A 24,746-nucleotide genomic window follows, 5' to 3' on the forward strand; every position below is an offset into this window, starting at 1 on the left:
TAAACAGAAGCGGGCAATAGGAGAATATAACCGCCTTCAGTTCCAGCAGATCTGCTCAGGACAGGTGCCTGAACCGCACACAGCTCAGGTAGGCTGACAGAGGGTGGGGGAGAACACTTTAGATTCTCATCAATTTACTTAGGCCACTTTACATGAACTGATTGCTGATTATTTGGAAATTTGAGACTGTGCAATTAGAGTAAAACATTTTTTTGTTAAACTTGCATGTTAAAGGTACAGTTCACTCATTTACACAACCTCATGTTATTCCAAAACTCTTTTACTTTCTTTCCCAACGTATAATATCTTCTTTTGAAAGAAAGTCATACAGGTTTTGAACAACATGGGGGTGTAATAGACAATATTTTCCTTTCTGGGTGAACCATCCCATCAGATCAGTAGTTTATTGCAAGTGTATACAGAATAACTTATTCTAAATAACACTTTTGTCAACTTTTAAATGCTATACTTTTCAAAGAATTGAAATAAAATCATAGTTAACCATGCGCAGGAAATTTAAAAAAAATGTCCCCCATAATTTACTGATATAAAAGATATGGTTTACGGCTGTTATATGTCTTCTGTATTCTGACTTGTGAATGACAGGGAAATATTTTTCATTTTACTCTCATAATTGTGTCATCGATTGATACATAGTGGAATCAATGCATCTCTTTACAGGGCATAATCCAGGCTACTTTACACCTCATTTAACTTTAGGGAGAAATTGACTGTACTCTGAGGTGTTTGATTCAGCTGAGAGGGAATATCGGCAGTACTGTGAAATATTTTTGAAGACGAGCTGACTTTTGGTGGAGCAAAATGCCCAGCACCTGCTCCGTTCATGGGCCATTACCATGCAATTTTCTACTATCTGTGGTCAGTGCCTATAAATGTCTTATCTGCTGCAGTTAGTTTGGATTTAGTGCTCAGGTTACAAAAATGAAGAGTGACAAATTGTACGTTGATTTCATGTAATTCTACCTTGGATGATTCAAAATGCAACTTTCTGATGTTGCACTATTATAATAGATCATTTCATAACTAACTTGTTCTAAACACTCGAGTGTCATTAAAAGATTAGAGCTGAGTTTGCAAGAACTGTGGCTGATCATAAATACAATTTTAAAAAGTGGTAATACAGTTTATATATAACAAATAGAATCGAGTTATAACTCGTGCTATTGATTCTTAATGCAAATTCTTAATGTTGTATTTTAAGAGAATAATAATGCCAATACTCTCAGTGCCTCTTTAAAAAAAGAACAAATCTTCACAAGTATGATACATTCTCAGAAAAAAAGGTACAAAAGTAGTCAGTTATTTAACCTTTAAGGATGCATATTAATACATCAAAGTTAAGTACATGTTCATATTAGTACCTAAATAGTACAATGGTACCAAACCAGTGTCAGCTTTGGTTCTTTTTTTTTTTGGTACGTTTTTGACAGTTGAACAATCATTGAGGGGAAGTGATGCTATGATGATTTGCAGAATCTAAGAATAGTCAGATTATTCCTCAGAATTCCCTGAGGCCAATTTATTATCTTTATATTTGAAATTGACTCCTGAATAGATGTCCAGGTGGTGCTTTAATTTTTTTTTTCAAATTCCAAGTAGTTTATATACCATTTAGACCAGGGATAGGCAGCGTCAGTCCTGGAGTGCCACTGTCCTGCAGAGTTTTCAGGATCACTTAGGGCTGGTTTACACAGACTGCGTTTTTGCATTGAAAAACACGAGATGCGTGCAGTGAAATGGGGAAAAACCACAAGGTCTCGAGACACATCTTTTAAAAGTTGAACTTATTTTAACTTGAACGCTGGGTTTTTAGAACGTTGTGTCAAAGCGTAAGACATTCTGTCTAGCACGTTTGAAAAAGTAGCGGACTGGAATGGAAAACGCATTCTGTGCGAACGACCCCTATGGGTTGGAGCAGGACAGCAACATTCCAGGACCCTTGATCTAGACTAACATGTCTGTTTGATGCTGGACTATGAAATGCTCTAGAGTGAGGGAGTGCACTGCAGCATGATAATTTATCAAGGAGTTTCTCTGCCCTTAATTTGAGTTAAACTGCATTCAATACCGCAGATGAAACAATTACTTTTGCATCACAAGCATGAAAACAACCTTAAGCTTTTTTGATTAGATAATCTATCTTTATATCATGGGTGTCAAAGCAAAGTCCATCCTGTCTGCTGTTTTAAGTGTGGTGAATCCTTCCATTGCAGCCCCTGATTATTTCTTATAAAAAAGTTTCAGCTGTGGTTATTGAGGCAATTTTGCATTCAATTTGTGCCTGCGTTGATCTGCTTGTGAGTTTGTAGGTGTGTGTGTGTGTGTGTGTCCGCACAAATGTTTGTCTTTGACCTTCTTGGGCTGCAGCGGCCTGCTGAGACATACAGGTGACCAAAGTACTGCACTACACTATTCTTTCCCCTCTCATTTCCTTTCATCTTACCTGTAATCAAACATCAGAGATTGCAATATAAACCCAAACATCTCTCATCAGATTCTTCTAAAACAAAATTATATCTGTCTGTACTGTCATTCACCTTCATTTTATAGCTCTACACTCTCACTGTACATCAACAATTGTCTCTTTTTTATCTCTCCTATGGAATTTAGGGAGAAACATAAATAATCATTAAGTGAAGCCAAACTGAGACTCACCATTAAGTCTCCTGAGCTATGTTAAGACCAACATATTAGCAATAAAATGTTCCTCAGGGGTGTTGCTGCATCGCTGGTCATTTCATTGACATTCATTATGTTTACAGCCAATAATAATGATACTTGTGCAAATCAACTATTGGATACTAAAGGCTCTTGGGTTAATACTGGATTAGTAATAATGGTCATTGATTTCTTCTTTTTGTAACTGATCTAATGCGTCATGCTTGAAGTAAATTGACGTCATTAATTCAAACCATGGTATGGCTGTTAGCGTCATATAGTCTCCACCCCAGTGGCCAGCCCAATATGATCATTTAGCAACATTTATTTCCTTAGGTTATGGTGTTCATTCTGTGTCATACAGACATAATGTAAACTCTATATGTGATTGATCGTAATTACGTGTTTGTCAGCTCACAGACCCCTTGCAGCAATTTCTTTCCAGCTTTCCATCTGCAGTTGCACAATTCTGGTCTAATTAGACACAGCAGTGAACCTCGCATCTCCGCCACTAAGAAACCCCTCTGGTATTTAACTTTGATTATGACGCGTTTGATTGAGAAATGGGCTGTGCAAAACTACCCCCATTTTCTTCTGGAGTTTAATTGAGCCAGTGAGTGTCTTTAACCAATACATTCAAAATCTCAGGAGACAACACGTCTGAAATGATGGACAATATCTCCACGAGAGTAGCCACTGGTGATGGAGATGGGAAATGAAGCAGAACATGGAATTCTTTCCACTTGCTTTGCTTACTGGACAACGTCTGATATTTCTCATCATATTTATGAGCATCAATGAGAGAGATGCTGCAGTGTACTCATTAGAATCCATTAATTCATAGTGTCTTTGGAAAAGAAGCTGGCATAATAGAAGGTGTATTAAAGTATAAGGACGGCGCGGAACACATTAAAGCTTATGGGCTAAATGAACACATAGGGTTGTTTACACAGCTGAGACAAAGTTGCTTGGAGGAGGCTGTGTGCAGATCAGAGGCAGATCTGGTGCTGCTTTTGTTCTGTACATTTATATAAAATGCAGCAGCAGAACACTGAAACTTTGCTGTTGTAATGCCAGAGTATACTATTTAATTATACTTACATTTTTTTATTTGTAATTTTGTATTTTCTTTCAACATTTCAATATTATAAGGAAGCCCATTTTGGAGCGAAAATTACGACAGTTTATTGTGAGATTCATTTTAAATTAAGGAATGAAGCAACACTGAGATATAAAGTCATATAGCAACAGGGCTTGAATTTCAGCATGGAATTTCGGTTTTGCACATAATCATTCCTGCAGGTCTCGCACTTATAATGCGGGAAATTCCTGCAAACATTCATTCACTTTATCATGTAGGTTGTATAAATTAAATTAATCTACACAGATTATAAATATTATAAAGATTATAAATTATTTAAAACTTTCTGCGAGATGCAATTTCACAGCATGAGTGATTCAGTGATTCAGTGACTCTCTCTTTCTCTCTCTATCTCAAAATGGATTTCACAAGGCAAGCGCCAAGTGCGCTGCAGGTGGCGATACCAGACTCTCGCGTTTCGGGAGTCGAGTTGACGGAATTGTCACATGCATGATCAGGCCAGTGTTGCATCATCACTAAAGTTTATAATTTGCACATCTTTTTAAATCCTACCAATTTAAACATTCAAGCGATTTTAAACTCTTCAGTACGCGCTCTCTGGGAGATGGTTTTCTCTGCGCACATACATAAAGCCGCCTCACAAACAGCTCGCGGGTAACGCTTTAATGCTCAAAAACACACAAAATTGTGTCAAAATTCAGGTCTTACTGTGCGCGTTCACACCACCACCGACGAGAGCATCAAAGTGGCCAGGTCATGAGCTATGACGCCCTCCTCTTGAGACAATTCCAGAGAACGCTGTCGTGTAAACTTTGGTTCCAACCAAACATTAGTTCTGTCTTCTCCGCAGGTAGAGCACTGTCACACCAAACGCAACAACTTGATGATCTATAATGTGAATTTGATAAGAAGTGCAACACTATTTATAGGCAACATTTTCGCTCTCCAATGCTTGTTTTTCAGCGGGAATACAATTAATTTGCTCAAAACAAACAACGATTTGACCAATTGCATTAAGGCTACACTTCAACCAGGACAGTTCTTTCCATCGATCAATTTCTTTCTTTCACATTTAAAAGATTTCATGAAGTTAACTTATACTCTGTTGTGGTCAGTCTGCACAAATACTGATCAACATACTTGTTTGCTTGTTCCCTTTAAATAAAGTAAAAAAAAAGACCAAGCATTCGATCTACGTTCCACAAATCGGTCTATACCGTTGTTGGTGGGGCAGCCAGAGCGACTTTTGATGCACAGAAAAGGTACTTGCACACAGTCCGAAATTCTCGCCCGAAATTTCCGCACGTTAAAAAATAAATACAATCTCACGTTGTGTCAATCAGGTTGAAAGCTTTCTTGTGTTGTGTAAACTCGAGCAACAAATTACCCCATTGGAAAAACACAAATACAATGAGTAAGCAAACATTCAGGTGAGATAAATCGAATTTAAAAAAATTGTCTAAAAATGCCCCCCACCGCTAGCCTGGTTTTACCAGACTCTTGTACATTTCATTTGTACAGAGAGTCTGGCCACTCTTCATTGACAAGCGTTTACTTCCTTTAAGGCGGGTACTCTGTTGAAGTTTAAAACTATTGGATCTGCCCAGGGCCACTCTGGATCTGCCATAATCAATCACTAACGTTTGGTCGTAACGTATGTCATGCGCCGTTCGCCTCTGTTTCTCACATGGAAATCCGTAAAAATAACTGTGCAGATTGTGCACACCACCTCAGTGATAAAACCTAAAACTTGTGCATTCGTGCATTGTGATTTATTCACAGTGGAGGGGAGAGTTTTGTGATCGGGAACGCGCTGGTCACGTGGTCCGTAACATGATTGCTGTAAATAAAATGTCATATGCTTGGTATGATAAGAATAAATACTGCCGTAAAAAGCGGCCCAATTCAAATGTTTACGTGCTTTTCTTCCTTTTATTTGAGCGGTGATTAAATATATTGCTCTTGTAAATACTTGCCAGCATTTAAAGAAATACAATTAGAAATGCATCCAAATTACAGAGCAACCACATGGTGCGATTGTGGATTCGGACAGCAATTAAATTACCACACGACCTTGGTGTTTGTGTAAAACAGTAGGTAACTCGGCCGGGGATTTTTACGCGGGTGGTGGGAGACGGACGGCAATAAAATCACTGACTAGCCCCTGTAAATTATGACAATACCTTCCGACCCCACGAGAAACAATTACCATCCGAATAGGGCTTCAGCCCACTCCTTCACCACTAACGGAGCGAGCTGGAAAGGCTTTAACTTCTGGATATTCGGCCGCGGTGCCACAACTGAATGAATGGCTTCGCTCGCATCTTTCTCCACCGCCATTGCTGAACTACAACCAAACTAGCGCACGACATCAACGTCATCGTTCTCAGCCACTCCCTCTGTTCGCTGATTGGACCGTTAAAAATTTGTTCGGAGAAAACCTAAGAATATACCGCAGTCCCAGACGGAGTACTGAAGGAAAATGAAAATTGAGCGGAAGTACGTAGGAGGGCGGAGCCAGGCTACCCCACTGCCCCAACTCCCTCCTCAAATTCAAAAAACCTTCCCATGAGAATCACCTAAAGGGGAAATTTTCCAAAACGAAATTTAGGCTCTGAGCAAGATATAAAATGTGAGAAATAAAGTTTCAATTGTGAGCTGTAAAGTCATATTGTGTGATTAAATCTTGTAATTTTAAAAATTAAGTCACAATTAAGAGAAATAATGTCGCAATTGTGAGATTAAAAAGTCATACTGCAAGATATAAAGACTCAAATGTGACAAATAAAGTTGCAATCGTGAGCTATAAAGTGAAATTGCGTCATATAAAGTTCAAATCAAGTCACAATTACAAGAAATAAAGGCACACTGTGACTGAGATATGAAGTCTGGACTGTGAAAAACATATATGGAAATATAGTCGCAATTAACTTTAAAACAGGCTTTAGTATGTTTCACATTTAAGATTAGATTCGTAGATTAGAATAGATTCTTTATTGTCATTGCTTACACAACAAAAAACTCTCAAGGAATGGCGACATATAAGATACAAAATAACAGGACATAATTATCAATAAAGGTATCCACAGCTCATGTGGTTCATTCAATGTTTCAAGAAAATATTAATTTCCTAAGTTTATTTATACAATTGTAATTTCCGAGTAGAGGTGGGAGAAAAAAAAATCGATTCATCGTGATTCTCTCTCCAACGATTCTGTATAGATTCTGAGCTTTCTGAGTTTTTAACCGAAGATGTGCGAAATCCTTTTCACATTTCCGGGAGTGGAAGTCGTCATAGTTTCAAAAAGAGGGGAAAAAAATAGAGTGAGATTCATAACGGCTGTGAAAAGAGAAAATATATTAATTACGTCACTCCCATAGACGCTGTATTAGAAACACTGTCACATCAGCGGTAACTTGTTTTTTATAATTTGATGCAAAAGTAATATAATACAAGTTTGTGTAAATTAATCTTATTGTGGTATTAGTGTTATAAATGTACATGCATTAAAAAAAAAAAATGAAAATACAAAAAACTTTGCAGGATATTGATGACGTTAAAACACATCATCACAGTCTGTGAAAAGGGTCCATTCCTCACAGACACACACCACTCAAACCATCCATAAAATAATCTTTCATTAAAGGTCCCATGGCATGAAATTTTCATTTTATGAGGTTTTTCAACATTAATATGAGTTCCCCTAGCCTGAATATTGTCCCCAAGTGGATAGAAATGTTGATCTGTGTAAAACCGAGTTGTGGCTGTCTTTCTCTGCCTTTGAGAAAATGACAGGCCAGACTAGCCAATCCTGAAGTCTCCTGGTTTGACGTCCAAGCAGGAACGGTTCCCTCCCTTTCCTCCGCCCAGAGAATCTGGCACGCCCAGTGTTTGGATGTACAAATGAAAACAGAAGTCTTTTTTCAGTTCCTTCTGATCTGTGATCAGTGATTTCTTATGTGTAGCTAATTATTTATTATTCGAGCACACACTGCGGCTTCGAAACACAGAACGGTGTTTTCGTGTTTTCTATCTTGTGAGTCAGTGTTTTTCTTCGTCCTCGTTGCGTCTATCTGTTCTAAAATGTGCATACAGTCGTTTCTGCTCAACATTAGTTGAGTCACATCTTTAGAGATAAACCTCACACACGCCGAAGCTCGGGCTGCACTGGCGGGTCGGCCTTCAACATCCCCGACCCCCAGTACTGCATCTGGCCCACAGCGGAGGCACCAAACGCGGCGCGAGATTAAGCAGAAGGGGGGTAAGCGTGAGGGTATCCGGGCTAGCCAGCCTAGCTCCACAATAAACTGGATTACATTCGATTACTGCTGTTGTGTCTTTGTTTGCGCTGTGTACTCAATGCGCGTCACTGACGGTTTTCATATGATAGGAACATATCTAAAAATAATGTTATTATCAACACTTACTCGTAACTCGTTCATCTCGACAGCTGTAATGGTACTTTGCATGTGTTACAAAGTTGGTAATGAAGAAGAAGGACTCGGTGTGACTGGGACTCGTGTTTATTCAGAACTCTCAGATACAAACACAATAAACTCGCGCTGACTGACAGCGCTCTCATAACTCAGTAGTTACTATAAATAACTTTGTTAGCAATCGCTGAGCTCCGTCTCTGGTACGTTAGTGATGTCCGGTTCGCGAACGATCTTTCTTTTGAACCGGTTCTTTTTAGTGAACCGAATCAGTTCACCAAATCGGACTGAACCGTTCTAAATGGTTCGCGTCTCCAGTCAGCGCTGACCCATAATTTACTAAAGTTACTAACTTTCTGACATGAGTGACAGTCCCTCCGACTAGAAATAAAATAATAACCTGAAGTATATGCTATAACTACAACCGTTCACTGAACTTAGACTGACAGAACTGTTGTGAAGTGAACTCCGGTCCATCCGTCTCTCTGGCAGCAGCTCGTGCCTGCTCGTGCCTCGTTAAACCACGCCCCCTCCGCTCATTTCAAATGCAAAGATGTCAGCCAATCACAACAGTGGGCGTTTTTACTGAAGTCTCACAGCAGACACGCCTCTTGAAGCAGGGCATTCAGCCACAGGGCAAACATCAGTATTGAAAAAAATGCCTTTTATTTCTAAAATATATCACATTTTATGATGTAAAAATCATACTAACAATATAAGTACATCTCAGGAAACATTATAAAATAATAGAAAAATGCCATGCCATGGGACCTTTAAGTTTGGAAAGGTTGAAGCATATTATGTGCTGTGAGAAACGCCCGCTCTGCTTGACGTTACGTTTGCAGTGTGCGGTCTCGTCCCCCGGTATTTTCCTTACAAATGCTCTACAAAGGCATAATTTATATTGTTTGGAATACAGTGGGCTTATATATTCAAAATATGAAACTCACTCTGACAGAATGCTGACGTGCACTTTGTGAAGAGCGCTCACGCATGCGGCTGTGCACGACTCTGTGTAAGTGGTTACATGTAGGCTACTTGCATCTTTCTCAAAAATCTTTTTTGATGAGAAATTAATGTAAACAGTCAGTTACGTCTTAAAGGATAAGACACACAGGACAAACCACATCTTATATTTCAAAAGAGATCCGTGCATGAGTTTGAATGCAAGTTGTTAGATCTCCCACTGTCTATGATGTCATTAATAATCAAACAACAGTAAAGCTGAGATAGCTTTAGAATAAGCTGAGAAAACCACTCCGCTTCCATTCAGCTCTTGAATGGAAAATGTTCAGATGCTCTTAAATACTAAAAGCATTTAAGTAATTTGTGTTTGTATTTGCACCTATTACTACTTGCTTTTATATTTTGAAGCTATATAAGTTTATTTAAAATTCTTAACATACATAATATTGTTTTTTAAATTTGTAATTATTTTAAAAAGAGCTTATAATTACATATGTAGTTAAATAAAAAAATATTGTAAGATTTAAGTCAGTAAACTGGTTAATAATAAAAAAAAGTAGATTATGAATCGTTTTCGAATTGTCTCGTGACTCCCAGAATTGGAATCGGATCGTGAGGTGCCTGAAGATTCCCACCCCATATTTCTGAGTAAATGAATTTATGCCGCCATTTATGTGCAGCAATAAACAGTTTGTGTAAATGAATCTTATTGTGGTATAAGTCCCACTTCAGATGCAGTGTAAAGATGGCATTAGACAATGTCACAAATCCCCACATGCGCTGCAACAGCAGAAAAGATATGAAACGCTGTCGTTCTGTAAATAGAGCACTGATGCTTTCCTTTCCAAAACAGAAAAGCTTTCTTATGATATAAAAAGCACAGTTTCTCAAACTGCACCAATTTCCTCCCACTTAGTCAATGAGAGAGTGTTCTTTCCTTTGGGTATATGAGATAATTCCAAAGGTCAGGAGTTAAATCACTGTGTCTATCTTGGTTAAGTCTTTTTTATTACATAATTGAGTTAGTTAATTACATTTTGAAGGCCTGTCAAGCTCTGCATCCCACATGTATGTATAGGTCTGTACAAACTGCAGTGAGATTAAGAACTTCTGGGGCACCTGAGGTGGACAGAAAACGTGTACTGGTAATCTAAATTCAAATGAGAAACTTCAACAAGAAAAAATAGCTGCTGAAGAGAAAAACTGTCGTTGTAACAAACAATCTTCACTTGAAATATCACCTCCAAACAATGCTTCACCCTAGCCAGTATCCATTTGTGTGCCATCTTGTAGTTTCCAAGAAGAGAGAAAAAAAAGTAAATTAACTAAAGGGAGTGGCGAAAATCAATATCCAGTTCGTTCCCACTGCATAGTGTTGTGTGTAATTCACTCACACACTTATAATTATGTCTTTCCCAGTCTGTTGATCATACAGTGACCGAATTCAATAAAACTCACTGGAGGGGTGCCTATCGATTTTCTGTGACTTGCACCTTTGCTTTTGTTCCTGGTGACACCTTCAGTACAAGTGTAATGCAGGTGAAATTGATGTATCTTGAAGTTGCTTTTGAAGCAACTAAACAACTGATGGTTTGGCGGGCAGCTTGTCAGGCCTGAAATGTACATTCTCATCTGTGCTTTATTTGCTTGACAAGGAAGCCGCAGAATAAGGTTATTATTCTTAAAGCGCTTAAATGCTGAAGCTTTATAGTCCTTTCTATTGTTTGGAATAATGTGGTGACTAAGACTGCTTAACCAGCATGCATCACAGCGGCTCAAATCCTCCTCCTCCTCTCCATTCTGCTCCCAATACGCCACAAGCACTAATTCTAGCTTCAATTACAACAGATGATGAGTTTTGCTAATGAAGTACATGCAAATGCTAAGTCGCTCAAATACAATCAAAAGTACCTGTAAATATAGTTTTTTTTTATGTCTAAATCTAGTTTAGATTATGTGAGGGATAAAGTACATTCAGAAAAATAATCTCACCACAAGGGGGATTTTTGGAATGACCTCCTGACTGTACATTATTCTGCTCATTACATGGCTACTTGCCAAAGAAACAAATAAATTGATCATTAAATATTGAACTGAGTTGAAATTATTGTATTAAATTCATTTATCTAAAGCTTTCACAAAGAACAACAGTCCATTACAACTTATTAAACAAGTCGCCCAGCAACCAGCCAAACACTGCAACAATATAACAACATTAATAAATAATAAATGATGTTAAATCTGCAATCAAGTTCATTTTTATATGGACTAGGTAACATATTTAGCTCTAATGTCTCTATTTTAAGTTCTCTCTCTCAGTTCAGTGAGTCTATAGTCCTTCTAAAACAATTTCATTTTCTAACTGGGGACTCTTGAGCTTCTAGCCAGATATTAAAGGGTTTATGTTCATCAATAATATTCAGATTTTAGAGTCAGTAAGTTGTTTTGTTTATTTTTTTGTTGAGAAATTAATACTTTTATTTAGCAAGGATGCAGTCATGTCAAGTCATTAATATAGTTCTTTATACAATATAGATTCTCAGTAATAAACAGGAAAGTAACAGAATCTATTATGCAAAATTCAAGCGACAGTGAATACATCATATTTTTTTCAAGAAATTTGAATTCTATTCATCAAAGAATCCTGAAAAAAATGTTTCCTCAAATATATTAGGAAGTACAACTGTTTTTAACATTGTTAATAATAATAAATGTTTCTTGAGCAGAAAATCAGCATATTAGAATGATTTCTGAAAGATCATGTGACGCTGAAGACTGGTGATGCTGAAAATTCAGCTTTGATATCACAGGAATAAATTACTATTTAAAATATATTAAAATAGTAACCAGTTATTTTAAATTGTAATAATATTTCACGATATTACTGTTTTTACTTAATTTTAACGTTCAAAAACATTAACAAATCTTATCCAACACTACCCAAACTTGTGATTGTTATTTATTACAATTCTTAAGTCATTCCGGCCATATTACAGCTGATTTTTGATATTGAGTTTATTAGATTTGAGTCAGATAGTGCTAATGATGATGTTCTTGACCAATCTGAAGTATACCAGGAAAGTCTTTTAATAAGTTGAACTAACACATACTGTTGTGCCATGTTTTACTTACAGAACTGTAACCTATATTCTCTCTCTCACCATCATGTCTTTTCTTTATCCTCTCTACAGACTGCACTTCAGCTGTTAACACACTCCATGATGAAGACACCACTGTGGACGCTACTGCTGCTTGGACTGTGTAACCCAGCATGGTGTGACTGCCAGAAGGATTGCCTCTTCTGCAGCCAAAAACTGCCTAATGAATATGCCTTCAACAATTTGGTAATTCCTTACAGTTGGCCATCACTTCCCAAATTCACATAGGACAGAATGTCACAAATGAATCTCTTCTAGACAGCAATGAGATTCCCACTTTTTTTTATTCTGGGGGAAAAAATACCTCAATGATCTTACATGTGTCTTGCCTAGCGTTTCAGAAGAGATCTCAATGTCACAGATTGTACTCACATACAAACATCTAGATTTAATATGAGCTCAAATTGTATTCTTATTAAATTATTCCAAAACTAAATATACTGGTTACACCATCCAGCATCCACATTATTTTTTATAGCGTTATGCTCTTACTATACGACAATAATTGTCGTTTCTGTTTTCTTTCAAATGCGAAATGTACAAAGTTTATACTCAAATGAAATGAATGAAACCATTTATTCTCATGCATTTTTGTCTGACAGACAATATAACACAAGAAAAAAAATCCTATGCACTTACATTACAGAGCTTCAAACTAACATTTGAGAGCAGTAGCACCGCACCGCACAAACTTTGACAAAAATTGATTTATTGATGATTTGATATTTTATAATAGGGATAGGATTAGATAAATTTAAAAGCAAAATGTGTGGGGAAACTATTAGGGAGTGGAAATGGCTAATAAGCTAATATGTGCTCCTCTGACACCATCAACTGGTTATACTGGTAATTTAATATCTTTTTTATTTTTAAATTAAAAATTAGTTCGTTTTCCTACATCTGGAAACTTTCAGTTTTACAAATGGGCACAATCTTTGATAGATAAACAAATAATGTTTTTGGTCAGCACATTACAAATAACATTTAAACTAGATAATATTTAGAGCTTTGAAGGGCTGTAAAAAGTGTGAAAAATGAATGAAATAATGCTTGAATTTCACTCTCAAAAGGTTGTACGAACCATGAAACGAATAATGTAAAATCATTTAACTATTTCTGCCACAAGACCATGGTTACAGTTAGCGTTACTACATTAAATCCATGACGAATGTTGGCGATTTGTTTTGGGCCTTCTATTGGTCCGAGCTGATAAACGGTCCACGTGAGCAGCTCAAATGAGTTGTGCGGTTTCGTTCCGCTTGACATTTGATGTTTCTCATATGCAACAGAAATGGCAGCTCTTATCAGTTGGGCAATGTGGTTGCACCAGTTCGACCTCTAACAACATTTAGTAGTACTGGCAGGAAAAAGGGTCGCAGTCTAGTTTTTTGGGGTGTAACGATACACCTATGCCACGGTTCGGTTCACATCAAGTGACAAAGAGGTAGCCACCACACTAATTTAAATATACAAAATAATTTATAATTTATCTACAAAATAACATAAAGTGAAAATAAAGTGGCATTTTGAGGTTATGGAAACAAGTTACCATGGCAAATACACAACATGAACTGTTTATGAATCATATGACTGCTCCTGATTAGCACAGATGCATGCAAATCCTTCCCAGCTAACACACAGCGTACATGCTACGTGATTTATTGGTACTTTACTTTTATTTTATGACTTGCGTTGCATGATCATAGTTTCTCTTGCTCTTAATATATGAAGTGATATACAGCGCGTGCTGCCGCGTTTGCACATGCAGTTTAAAGGGTTAGTTCACCCAAAAATGAAAATTCTGGTCATTAATTAAGTCATTAATTACTTACCCTCATGTTGTTCGACACCCGTAAGACATCTGTTTATCTTTGGAACACAAATGAAGATATTTTAGTTGAAATCCGATGGCTCAGAAAGGCCTCCATTGGCACAATGTATTTTTACACTCTAGTGTGTATATTCAGTGTATATTTAGTAAATTATATTATTATTATAATATTTAGTAAAAAATACAGCTCTTGTTAGTTGTTAAAAGTGTACTAAAGACTATTTAATCAAATATCAAGGAAGACAAAAATAAAGTTGTGGCATAAGGTGAAGTGAGACCTGAGCTGGGGCAGCAGGGGGTGGGGCACGTTCGGTTCGTCATGAGAGGATCGCGGTTTGAACCGTGGATGGTGTATCGCTAGCCTGACGTCGTCATACTCAATTCTAGTCAGAATATGAGTCTGATACTGCTCCGTTGGGCTGTGATTAGGGATGCACCGATATGAACATTTTGGCCGATACCGATAACCGATAATTCTTAATATTTGAAAGCCGATAACCGATATATTGGCCGATAAATCTAAATACAAATTTTAATAAACTCTGAGAGCCTGATTACAAAAACAAAAGGCTCACCATTAAAAGCCATGTCCAAAAACACTTCAACATAAATCAAACCTATACACTACAGTAGCCTATTTGAACCAGTGTGAGATTCCTTACCTTTTCAAATTAATTTTACACTCCTATGGCCAAATTTTTTTTTTTAACACTTTACAATAAGGTTTAATTTTTGTTAGTATTAGTTAACCAACAATGAATGAACAATACTTCAACAGGATTTATTAATTTTATTTCATGTTAATCTCAACATATTCAGACCCAAAGTTGTGTCTTTTAACATTAGGTATGAACTGTGAATGGACTGTTACAAAACACAAACATTTTATTACTAAAAGAAACAAAGGTTATTGCTCTCTGTTTGTTCATGATAGTTAATGCATTAATAAAATGAGACCTTATTTGTAAAATGTTACCAAAAATTATATTGTCTAAAAAATAAAAATAATATACCTAAATAATGCAAACAAGTAATTGAACAGCATAATAAAGAATCAGAATGCAAGTGCATGAAATAACCTCCGCACAGACGATAAAGAAATGGTTTTAATCAAACCATATTGTTGATGGAAATGATACGAGAACAATAAAAGTGCTAATTATAAAAAATAATGCCTCTGTGTTTTTGAAAAAAAAAATATGTTTAATATTACAGTAATAGTAAACATCTGTAATATTAGTCTAGTCTATTAGGAATAATGTTGCTGTTTGAGAGCGCGCTGAAGCTGGAGAGAATGAACGAACAACCATAAACTGAAGCGCTTAGAAGTTTAATTAACAACTAAACGCATCATATATGAGAACAATCAGATATTTATACAAAATAAATATAATATTACAACTTATATTAGCACAAAATCACGCATAGGTGAAGGGTTATAACTCCTGTGGATGCTCTTCCCCTGTTTGAGAGCGTGCTGAAGCTGAAGATGATCACCGGTACAGTGAAGCGCTGCGGGTTATTGACTTAACGAAACACATCCTATATGACTTTAATCAGATGTTTATACTACAAAAACGTAATATTACGACTTACATATGCTTAAAATGACGCGAATGCACAAGCGAACTTGACTGTGCTGGTCAGAATGCGTTGTTGACGCTTCCCACAACAGCGCGCTGAAAAACAACTAAACCCAGAGAATTCACTAAGTTTTATAACAGAAATATTCTCATTGCAGTGTTATGTATAGGACAGTCCCAGTAGTTATTAATGCTGTGCATTTCTGTTTGAAATGCGCGCGCCGGTACAATGAAGTGCTTTACTGCATCGTTAATTAACTCAACCAAACGCATCCTATATGATATTACATACACAGAATAATAATAAATATAATATTACAACTTACAATGGCACAAAAGGCTGTGAATGCACAAGCAAACTTGACTGTGCTCGTCATGAAGGTGTAACTCCGTGGGCGCGCTCTTCCCTCAACAAACGCGCTGAAACACAACGCTCTTTTACAGCCTACTCTATTCTCATTATCATTTTATGTAGATTATAGAAGACTTGCGCTGCACATGTTGCACATAACTGTATTTTCCTTTTCGAAGTGATTCCAAACATATTTAGAGCAATTCAAACCCATCATGGTGGACAGCGCGTCCGTCTCAGCTGAAGGAAATAATACATTATCTATCGGCTTGACTATATCGGTCAAATTTTCTTATTGGACCGATAACGATAACATCAAAAATAATCATTTATCGGCCGATAACGATATGTTGCCGATATATCGTGCATCCCTAGCTGTGATTATGGGGCGTGTTTCAACCGAATCAGGAAAGACCTCAATTGGATAGACCTACAACCAATCAGAGCAACGGAGCGACGCATAACATTAGTTGTCAAATGTCAACAGAACTCAACTGACCTGTGTTGCCATGTCCGCGGGTTGAAGCGACCCCAAGTATGTGATATACAGACACAGGTAAACGATCTTTACTGGTGTTGTAAAAAAAAAGGATACACAGAGTTTACTTACCAACACGATCATCATTTCTGAGAGAAATAGTAAAGGTGAATGCATATACGAACAAGTTCTCCGTTTAGGATTAGAACAAACTCAACCCAAGCGCCTTTGATGACGTGGAGGATTACGTTACTGTTGATCATCTGTCCATCATCGTCTAAAGCCCGCCCTGACAATTTCATTGGTTCGAACAGTTTCTGTTCGGGCATAATTACTTCTCTACCGATCAAGTCCAGACCGAACTGCCCGAGTAAAAATGTTGTGGGCGGGGCTAAGTTCGGCTGGCATCCAGGCTAGTGTATCGCAGTTTTTCGGTTCGTTTTGAATATCATTACACCCCTACTAGTTTTATTTGTTGCCCTGCCCAGATCTTCGACAGTTTTGTTCATCTTATTTAAATGTATGTAGGGTACTGTTCAAGACCTGGCCTCAACTGTATTGAATTTCCCTGAGACTCGTCATTAGTTGACATAATTATAATGATCATAACAGCGGAATGTGGTTGTGCACTGCAACTGATTATAGCTCCGAGGAGAGGAGGACATACTCTCTGATTCATGTCAATAAGACGCATTTGCGGAGGCAGAAGTGCTAATTTGGTTAAAGATGGCCTTTTGACTCAAAACAGCTGGGGTGATTCAGTTATCTTGTTGCGTAGGCTAATTAAGTAGAAACACAATAACATAATTTGGCAAGGCTGCTTACGGAAACTGATTGGCCTGAGTAGCCCTCCATAGCGTTGCGAAGGCTCTCCCTGAGGTGTTTTTATCCATTTTCAGCATGAATGACCAGATATATCCTTCCCTCTGTTTCTCCCCCCTTTCTCGTCACTATCAAACTCCCTCGAAACCCGACTTTTAATTCAAATACGTTAATTGATTGCACCGAATTACATGAAAAAGAGCTTGCTCTCTTCCCACTTTAATGTGTGAGGGTCATGACTTGTGACTTTAGTTCCTTGCTTCTCATTACATGTTTCCTTCTTGATCAAATCATATGCATGTTTGACTTGAAGAGGCGCTGCGCGATTGGTGGTTTGACATCAATTAATTAGCCTATACAACAAGATAACTGAATAATAAGTGAATAATGAGTGAATTCACTCGCTTGTTTTAATGCACTCCTCCAATGGGACTATATTAGTGGACTATAATGTCGGGAATCTAGTCTGAAGTTTTTCTATTTTCCGCATGCAGATTCTAAATAAATAAATATGTGACCCGTGCTGGCAAAAGGAGTCGGACTACGCACGGGATAATTTCAAGCTACAGGAAAAACAAGTGGTAAATGTTGATTTTGATTTCTCAAAAATGTGGTCATTAAGCCCTCATCTAGCGATCCCAATGCTCCAATTAGCAATTAAACATCTAAAAGTATCTTTATTTTAACTTTTTCTGGAAGGAGTACCTTTCCTTTGTCCATGAAAAATTATCTTATTCGCACTGACTGACGTGTGTGTACACAGACACCTAGGCAGCGCACAGTCCCGATCACACATACACAGAATTACAGTATTTCAAAATATCTGTATTCACGCAAACATTATCTGTTATGTCTTAAGTGAATGTTTGGTTTAGCCTGACAAGCCAGACCCACATCAAGATGTTGGGTCTGGGAACACACCATTGGCCGGGCTCAATCCGAGGGGCGGGATAAACGGTTGTCTTTCAAATTCCCTCTGCACGCAATAGGATAGCGCTACAACCAACCAGAGCAACGAAGAAGGTGAAGCGGAGCTAGTAGATAGATTAAACTTTCGCCGTATCCGGTCTGTAAAACTCAGAACAAATCTTTCTTTTTTAAGAATGACTTCAGTGCCGTTCTTTGTTCTTTTCTCAAAGAAAAGCTTAACTCTAAGCTTAAGTCTTCCAGAGTCGCGGCCGCCGTCATTATATTAAAGGGTTTGTTCACCCAAAAATAAAAATTCTGTCATTAATTACTCACCCTCATGTCGTTCGAGACCCGTAAGACCTATTCATATTCGGAATACAAATGAAGATATTTTTGTTGAAAGCTGGTGGCTGAGAAAGGCTTCAGATAGGCCTCCATTGGCATTCTGTACACTTATACTCCCAAGACCGATAAAAGGCACTTAAAATGTTGTTACAAAGTCCATCTCACCACAGTGGCTCTACAATAATCTTATGATGCGACGACAATAGTTTTTGTGCGCAAAAAAAATTAAAATAACACCTTTTTCCAACTTGTTACTGCCTTCCGTGTGTGCCTCCACGACGCATGCGCGAGAATATGACGTAGCGCCAGCGTTCGGGAATCCATGAAATGCACACTTAAGCCCCATTTTGAGCACTACACCGAGACCTAAAGCACGATCAATGTAGAATCCAACAGCTTAGACACGCGCGTCTTCCTCTGCTTGTCAACAAATCGCTTCTGGGTCATCTGTCCGAATGCAGGATCTGCGTCATATTCTCGCGCATGCGTCGTGGAGGCACACACGGAAGGCAGTAACAAGTTGGAAAAAGATTTTTTTTGCGCACAAAAACTATTGTCGTCGCATCGTAAGATTATTGTAGAGCCACTGTGGTGAGATGGACTTTGTAACAACATTTTAAGTGCCTTTTATCGGTCTTGGGAGTATAAGTGTACAGAATGCCAATGGAGGCCTATCTGAAGCCTTTCTCAGCCACCAGCTTTCAACAAAAATATCTTAATTTGTGTTCCGAATATGAACGGAGATCTTACGGGTCTCGAACGACATGAGGGTGAGTAATTAATGACAGAATTTTCATTTTTGGGTGAACTAACCCTTTAAGCCCGCCCACCAACTCTATACACAATGTGATTGGCCTGACCAGAGTTTGTTTTTTCCAGCTCGCAAGCCAACGGAGAGTTGCTAGACACCCTGGCTGCAAATGATATTTGCTGCCGCTAGGTTGCGTCTAGATTTCTAGGCTACGTTTGTTTAACTGTTGGTGAAAAACCATAGACTATAAAAAAATATGGACTTAGTGTCTGTGACGTCACCCATAGGATTCTGATGAGCAGTTTTGAAGCGTAAAGTAGGGTCGAGCTGGCCGTTACCATCTGGGCATCTTGGCACGTCACTCCCAGATAATAGAAAATGGGCAAAAAGGCGGGACGTGGGCGGAGCTGAGGTGACGCGATGACTAACAGACTTCAGATAAATGGCTATCCCTCAAAGTGGCCACGCCCTTAATTATGTGGAACTTTAAGGCTTTATATAATGTAAACGAATGAGTTATAAAAAAAATCACCCCCCTCACAGTTGTCATGAAGGGCAAAATTAGCCATATAGACCAAAACCACAATTTGTACCAGACTGTAAACATATTTTTTTCTGCTGTAAAGTTGGGCATTTTAACATGAAGCTCAAAGAGATTCTGCTCCCTTCTGGAGCCTGTCTCTAGCGGTCAGTCGATGAACTGCAGTTTAAGTCACTTCCGTATTGGCTTCAAGAGAAGGAGGTTGCCGCTTGGGAAAAACATACAATGTGTAAGGTCTGTGAGGTACAGTAGGTCTTATAGGCTGTCTGTTTCATTAATGTTGATAAAAAAATTTGTGGTATCATGGAAAAAACGTTGAATATATATTTTTCCTATATATTTTTTGATTTGGTGTGTGCCAAAGTTGGTGTTATTACCAGGGATTTTAAGGTATGGCTCGGTAATTTTGTTTCGGAACCTTCAGAAAACTTTCTCTCAACATGGACTTTGCTGACTCTATATTGACTTCAAACAGGTGTAGCTCAATAATTTGTCCAATTCAAACAAATCATACATAATTTTGACTGTTTTTAATATAGAATGTGGAAATAACAATAACTAATTTTTTTTTTAATTTTGCTCAATGCGCTCATTTTGCCAGCACGGTTCGCATATTTCTGTTTGCACGGTCACTGCAGGTATGGACAGGACACACAATTCATTCAGCAAAACAAATTATTATATTTTTGTTTACTATAACTGCAAACACCAAATAGACCTACTCACTGTCCACAGAAGAAATGGAAACATCTCCATCAACTCGTCTTTCATGTTTCCTTTGAATTCGTGTTTAGTGCAGTCTGGCTGTGATGTGACTGCTCCTGAAACATTTTCTAGGTCCAATACAATCTACAGTACAACGAAAGGTATATTAAGCAGAAACATGAACTCTTGGCAGCATTATCAATCCACAACAGTTATCACTAGATTTTAGGGATTCACGTTAGAAATGACAAACCTCATGGCGGAGAATAGCGCAGGCCTGGACACAGTAGCCTAACTTAAACCTTTCGTCTTCTTTTTTTCTTGAAAGAAACGTAAAGGCTAAAAGAAAGTTTGCAAAAGTAATTAAAATAAGATACGATTAATTAATTTTCACTTCAGTTACCGATGTAATCATCGTTCTCTCAACGGCTGGGCTGAGTTTAAAATGCGGCGGTCATTGTCTCGCGCTTTGTAATCACTCGCGCGGGAGGCATAAAAATCGTCACTTTGCATAAGGGACGAAAGTAACTCTTCACAGCAAATAGATACACCTATAAGTTGTTTTCCGTTTATGTCATAGATCGTTTTATTCATCTGTTTGGATGCTTGAGTTATAAGAATAGAGTTCCAGAATCTAAATGAAACTGAGCATGGCATGTTTCGACATGACAACTGCAATCAGCATGTAGACTCTAGAGGTGGGCAGATCGATACTAATATCGATAATATCGATACCAACGTTGGTATCGGTATTGATTGATACCAACGTGAAAATATCGATACTTAAGTTTCAGTTTCTCTCGTTTCGCGACCTGGCCGTGTTTGTCAAAATGCTGCTGCTGTCACAGAGCAGAGCAAGCTCTCAAGAGTGCTGCTCGTGCTCGACGCTGCTCTCCTCCCCCTCTCCTGTGTTGTACCGTCACGTGACTCACCACTAGCGCTACCACCAGCAGTCAGGCGCGCGCGCCGCTCAGCCGCGCATTTCTAACAGCAGTCAGTCAGAGGCGGAGAATGGCAGCAGAGAGAAAGAGGAGCGTTGTATGTAAAACTTTGTGACTTTGTTTATTTAAGAAAAAAATCATTAAAAGAAGTGCAATAAAGAGGAGAAACATTTTTTGTTAACATGCTATTTGAAAAGAAAATTTGTTTTTACATTTTTTATATTTGTGAAGTAATCATTTTGTAACTTTGTTTATTTAAATAAAACAGAAGTAACCAAAAGTTGTTTCTGAACAAAAGCTTTTGTAGTACTGATTAATAACCCAAAATGCAAATCACAAAAACAAATTAAAAGTCATGAAAATTCATTTAGATTTAGGTTGAAGACGCATCCACCTTAATTATTAAAAAGTATCGATATTGGTATCGGTATCGGCGATACTGGCCCTGTATTTACTTGGTATCGGATCGAGACCAAATCTAGCGGTATCGCACACCTCTAGTAGACTCTATTAAAATAGATAAACCTATGGATTTAAAGAGATTGCCAGTACTGCTAGCTAGCACACAATTCTTAACAGTTTTGATGGTAACCCAATGTATTTAGGTTGATTCACTGATATTAAAATAATATTTTAGACTTAAATAATCCGGTTAATTTAGATGTTACCTTTGTTTTTCAGTGCAGGCTCATGTGGCAATCATTATTTTATAATAAAGGTATTAAACTTATAGAACTAAAAGTAGACCGACATTGTTTATTTTCTTCAGAAGGAAAATGTGCCAAAGTAAAATTAAAGTTAACACCGATATAAGGTACAATAGTGTAATAATTTTAAACAATGTAAATAGACTATAGCCTACATAACGCACTGTTTAGCCCAAATAACCCTTTTGTAACAAAAAAGGGTTCTTTCTCCATATAGAACCTTTTTGGCATAAATTGACCCCAATTGATCTTTTTTCCCCCCTAAGATGTGGTTTTAAACTAGGGTGGCAGATTCTGAACACCCTTTTAGCGGTGGGTTAAATTGTGGGTTAAATCTTAATCTTAAATCAGTCCTGTCAATGGATCAATTATTGTGTTGAAGATAACATCACGAGACATTCTTCACCTCTTTATGCTTCTGAGTGTGTCTGAGCATGTTGATGTTGAAACGTGTGTTTGTGTCTCTTCATTCAGGTGTGTCTGGTAGAGTGTCATGGTAAACTTTCTCCAGGCAACACCTGGGAGATGTGTCGCAGGACCATTGTGGAGCAGAAACCAAAAGCCTCATTATCGGTTGGAGGTGCCATGTTGAAAAGAGCAGATGAGGAGACGGACACCTCTCTGCCTCTAGACCAGGATGATGGGGAGTTTTCTGAAACCCTCCAGAGGTTTGACCACATAACACGTGCTCTGGAAATGGGTGATCAGGACCGAGATGTACAGCTCAGTAAAAAATACAAGTTACTGCAAGTACAGTCGGCACAGGAATCTGATGAAGAGCGAGATGGAGACAACGAGATGGAAGGCGACAAGGAAGAAGCTGCCATCCACCTAATCAAACGCTTTGGAGGCTTCCTGAAAAACAAGTATGGCTACAGGAAGTTCATGGATCCTGGCAGGTCTTTGCAAAAGAGATATGGGGGTTTCATTGGTGTCCGCAAATCCGCTCGCAAATGGAACAACCAGAAGCGTTTTAGCGAGTTCCTCAAGCAGTATTTGGGCATGAGTACTCGAGCTAGCGAGTTCAATAGTATGTCTGCTGATGTCACCCAACAGAATGAGTAAGCTTTGACCTTTGAAACTAATAAACCTACCCAGTAAACCATTTGTTATGCTCATTTGAAAGATATCATGCACCGTTCTCCTTAAACACAAAAAGCTCTCATAGTGCCACAAATGTGCATTTACTCACTGAAGCATCTAATCTGTGTCAAAAAAAGCTAACAATAAGTGATATTAGCTTGAAGTTGGAAGAAAACTCTTCAGATTCAATGCTATACATATATAGATTGCATATAATTGATATATATGAAGGCCCCTGTAGTACATTGTACAAAGACCATTTGAAAGCTTCAGATTCAAATCCATTTCCTCTGCAGCACTGCCACCTATTGGTCAATAAGATTCCCATAATGATAACTCCAAATTGAGACGGGTAATAACTAGGCAGAAATAGAATGATCAAAGGAATAGTTCACCAAAAATGAAAAATCAATCAATAAATAAAAAGTCATGACTCACTTACCATTATGTCGTTTTGAGCTCCAAAATCACAATTAAAGTCTAATGAACCTATGAGAAACATACTTTTTTAAAATACGTTTTTAATTATAACGTGCCATAAAACCTAATTTTAGCTTTCAAATCTCAGATCAAATTTGCAACGCTACAATTTGGTCATGTGACATGCACAAACCAATTATGTTTGGGATGTGATTAATATGTTATATGATTTCAGAAGTCATATGGACTACTTTTTGTCAACTAGTCACCCATTTGGCAAAACGTAAAATAGTTACGAATTGCCATGAGATTGTATTGGGAAAAGAGCAGCTTGAACAATAGGCTTAAAATCTCCTTAATGTTTTAAGGAAGAAATACAATTCAGAACGGTTCAGAACGATTTGAGCATGAATGATAGAATTTTCATTTTTGGGTAAACTATCCTTCCAAGGGGATTAAGGGAAGCTAATCTGTGTTTACCGTCTCCCCCCAAAAAAACAAAGCCAGATTTCACATAAATCATTCCAGCAAAGACTCATCACTGTAATATGCCAATACAAACATAGCAAATTCTGTCATGCACATGCACAGAGTTTGCTTCCTCATCAACTCATTTTATTTTTTTGAAGCTGTCAAAGTTGATTTGAATTTGTGCATATGAAATGATGTATTTATGCAAACATTGCTGAGTCATGCTTTTCCCTTTATTCCAATGATAAAACTCATGTTACTAAATGAACTGTACATAGTAAAACTGAACTGTCAATAAAATAGTTTACTATTTTCTGTGGCTTGTCATGCAGCAAATGTTTGTGTCCTGAAGTATTTTGTTCATCATTAATTTCAGTCTGTTACAATGTAATGTTTCCTACCTGTTCACACTGAAAGCACCCCACCTTTTCATTCTCAAATGGACAAATATTAAACTTGTGGTTGGTC

At 37.8% G+C, this 24,746-nt stretch overlaps 1 protein-coding gene across 1 annotated transcript; it reads left to right on the plus strand.

Moving 5' to 3' along the window:
* Positions 1-24,746, plus strand: pnoca (prepronociceptin a). The gene is made up of 3 exons (XM_079833694.1): positions 1-88; positions 12,373-12,525; positions 22,779-24,746. Exons 2-3 carry the CDS (start codon positions 12,400-12,402, stop codon positions 23,367-23,369), a joined length of 717 nt encoding a protein of 238 aa, XP_079689820.1. The 5' UTR covers positions 1-88; positions 12,373-12,399; the 3' UTR covers positions 23,370-24,746.

This window comes from Gobio gobio (genome assembly GCF_949357685.1).
Source record: "Gobio gobio genome assembly, chromosome: 13".
NCBI lineage: Eukaryota > Metazoa > Chordata > Actinopteri > Cypriniformes > Gobionidae > Gobio > Gobio gobio.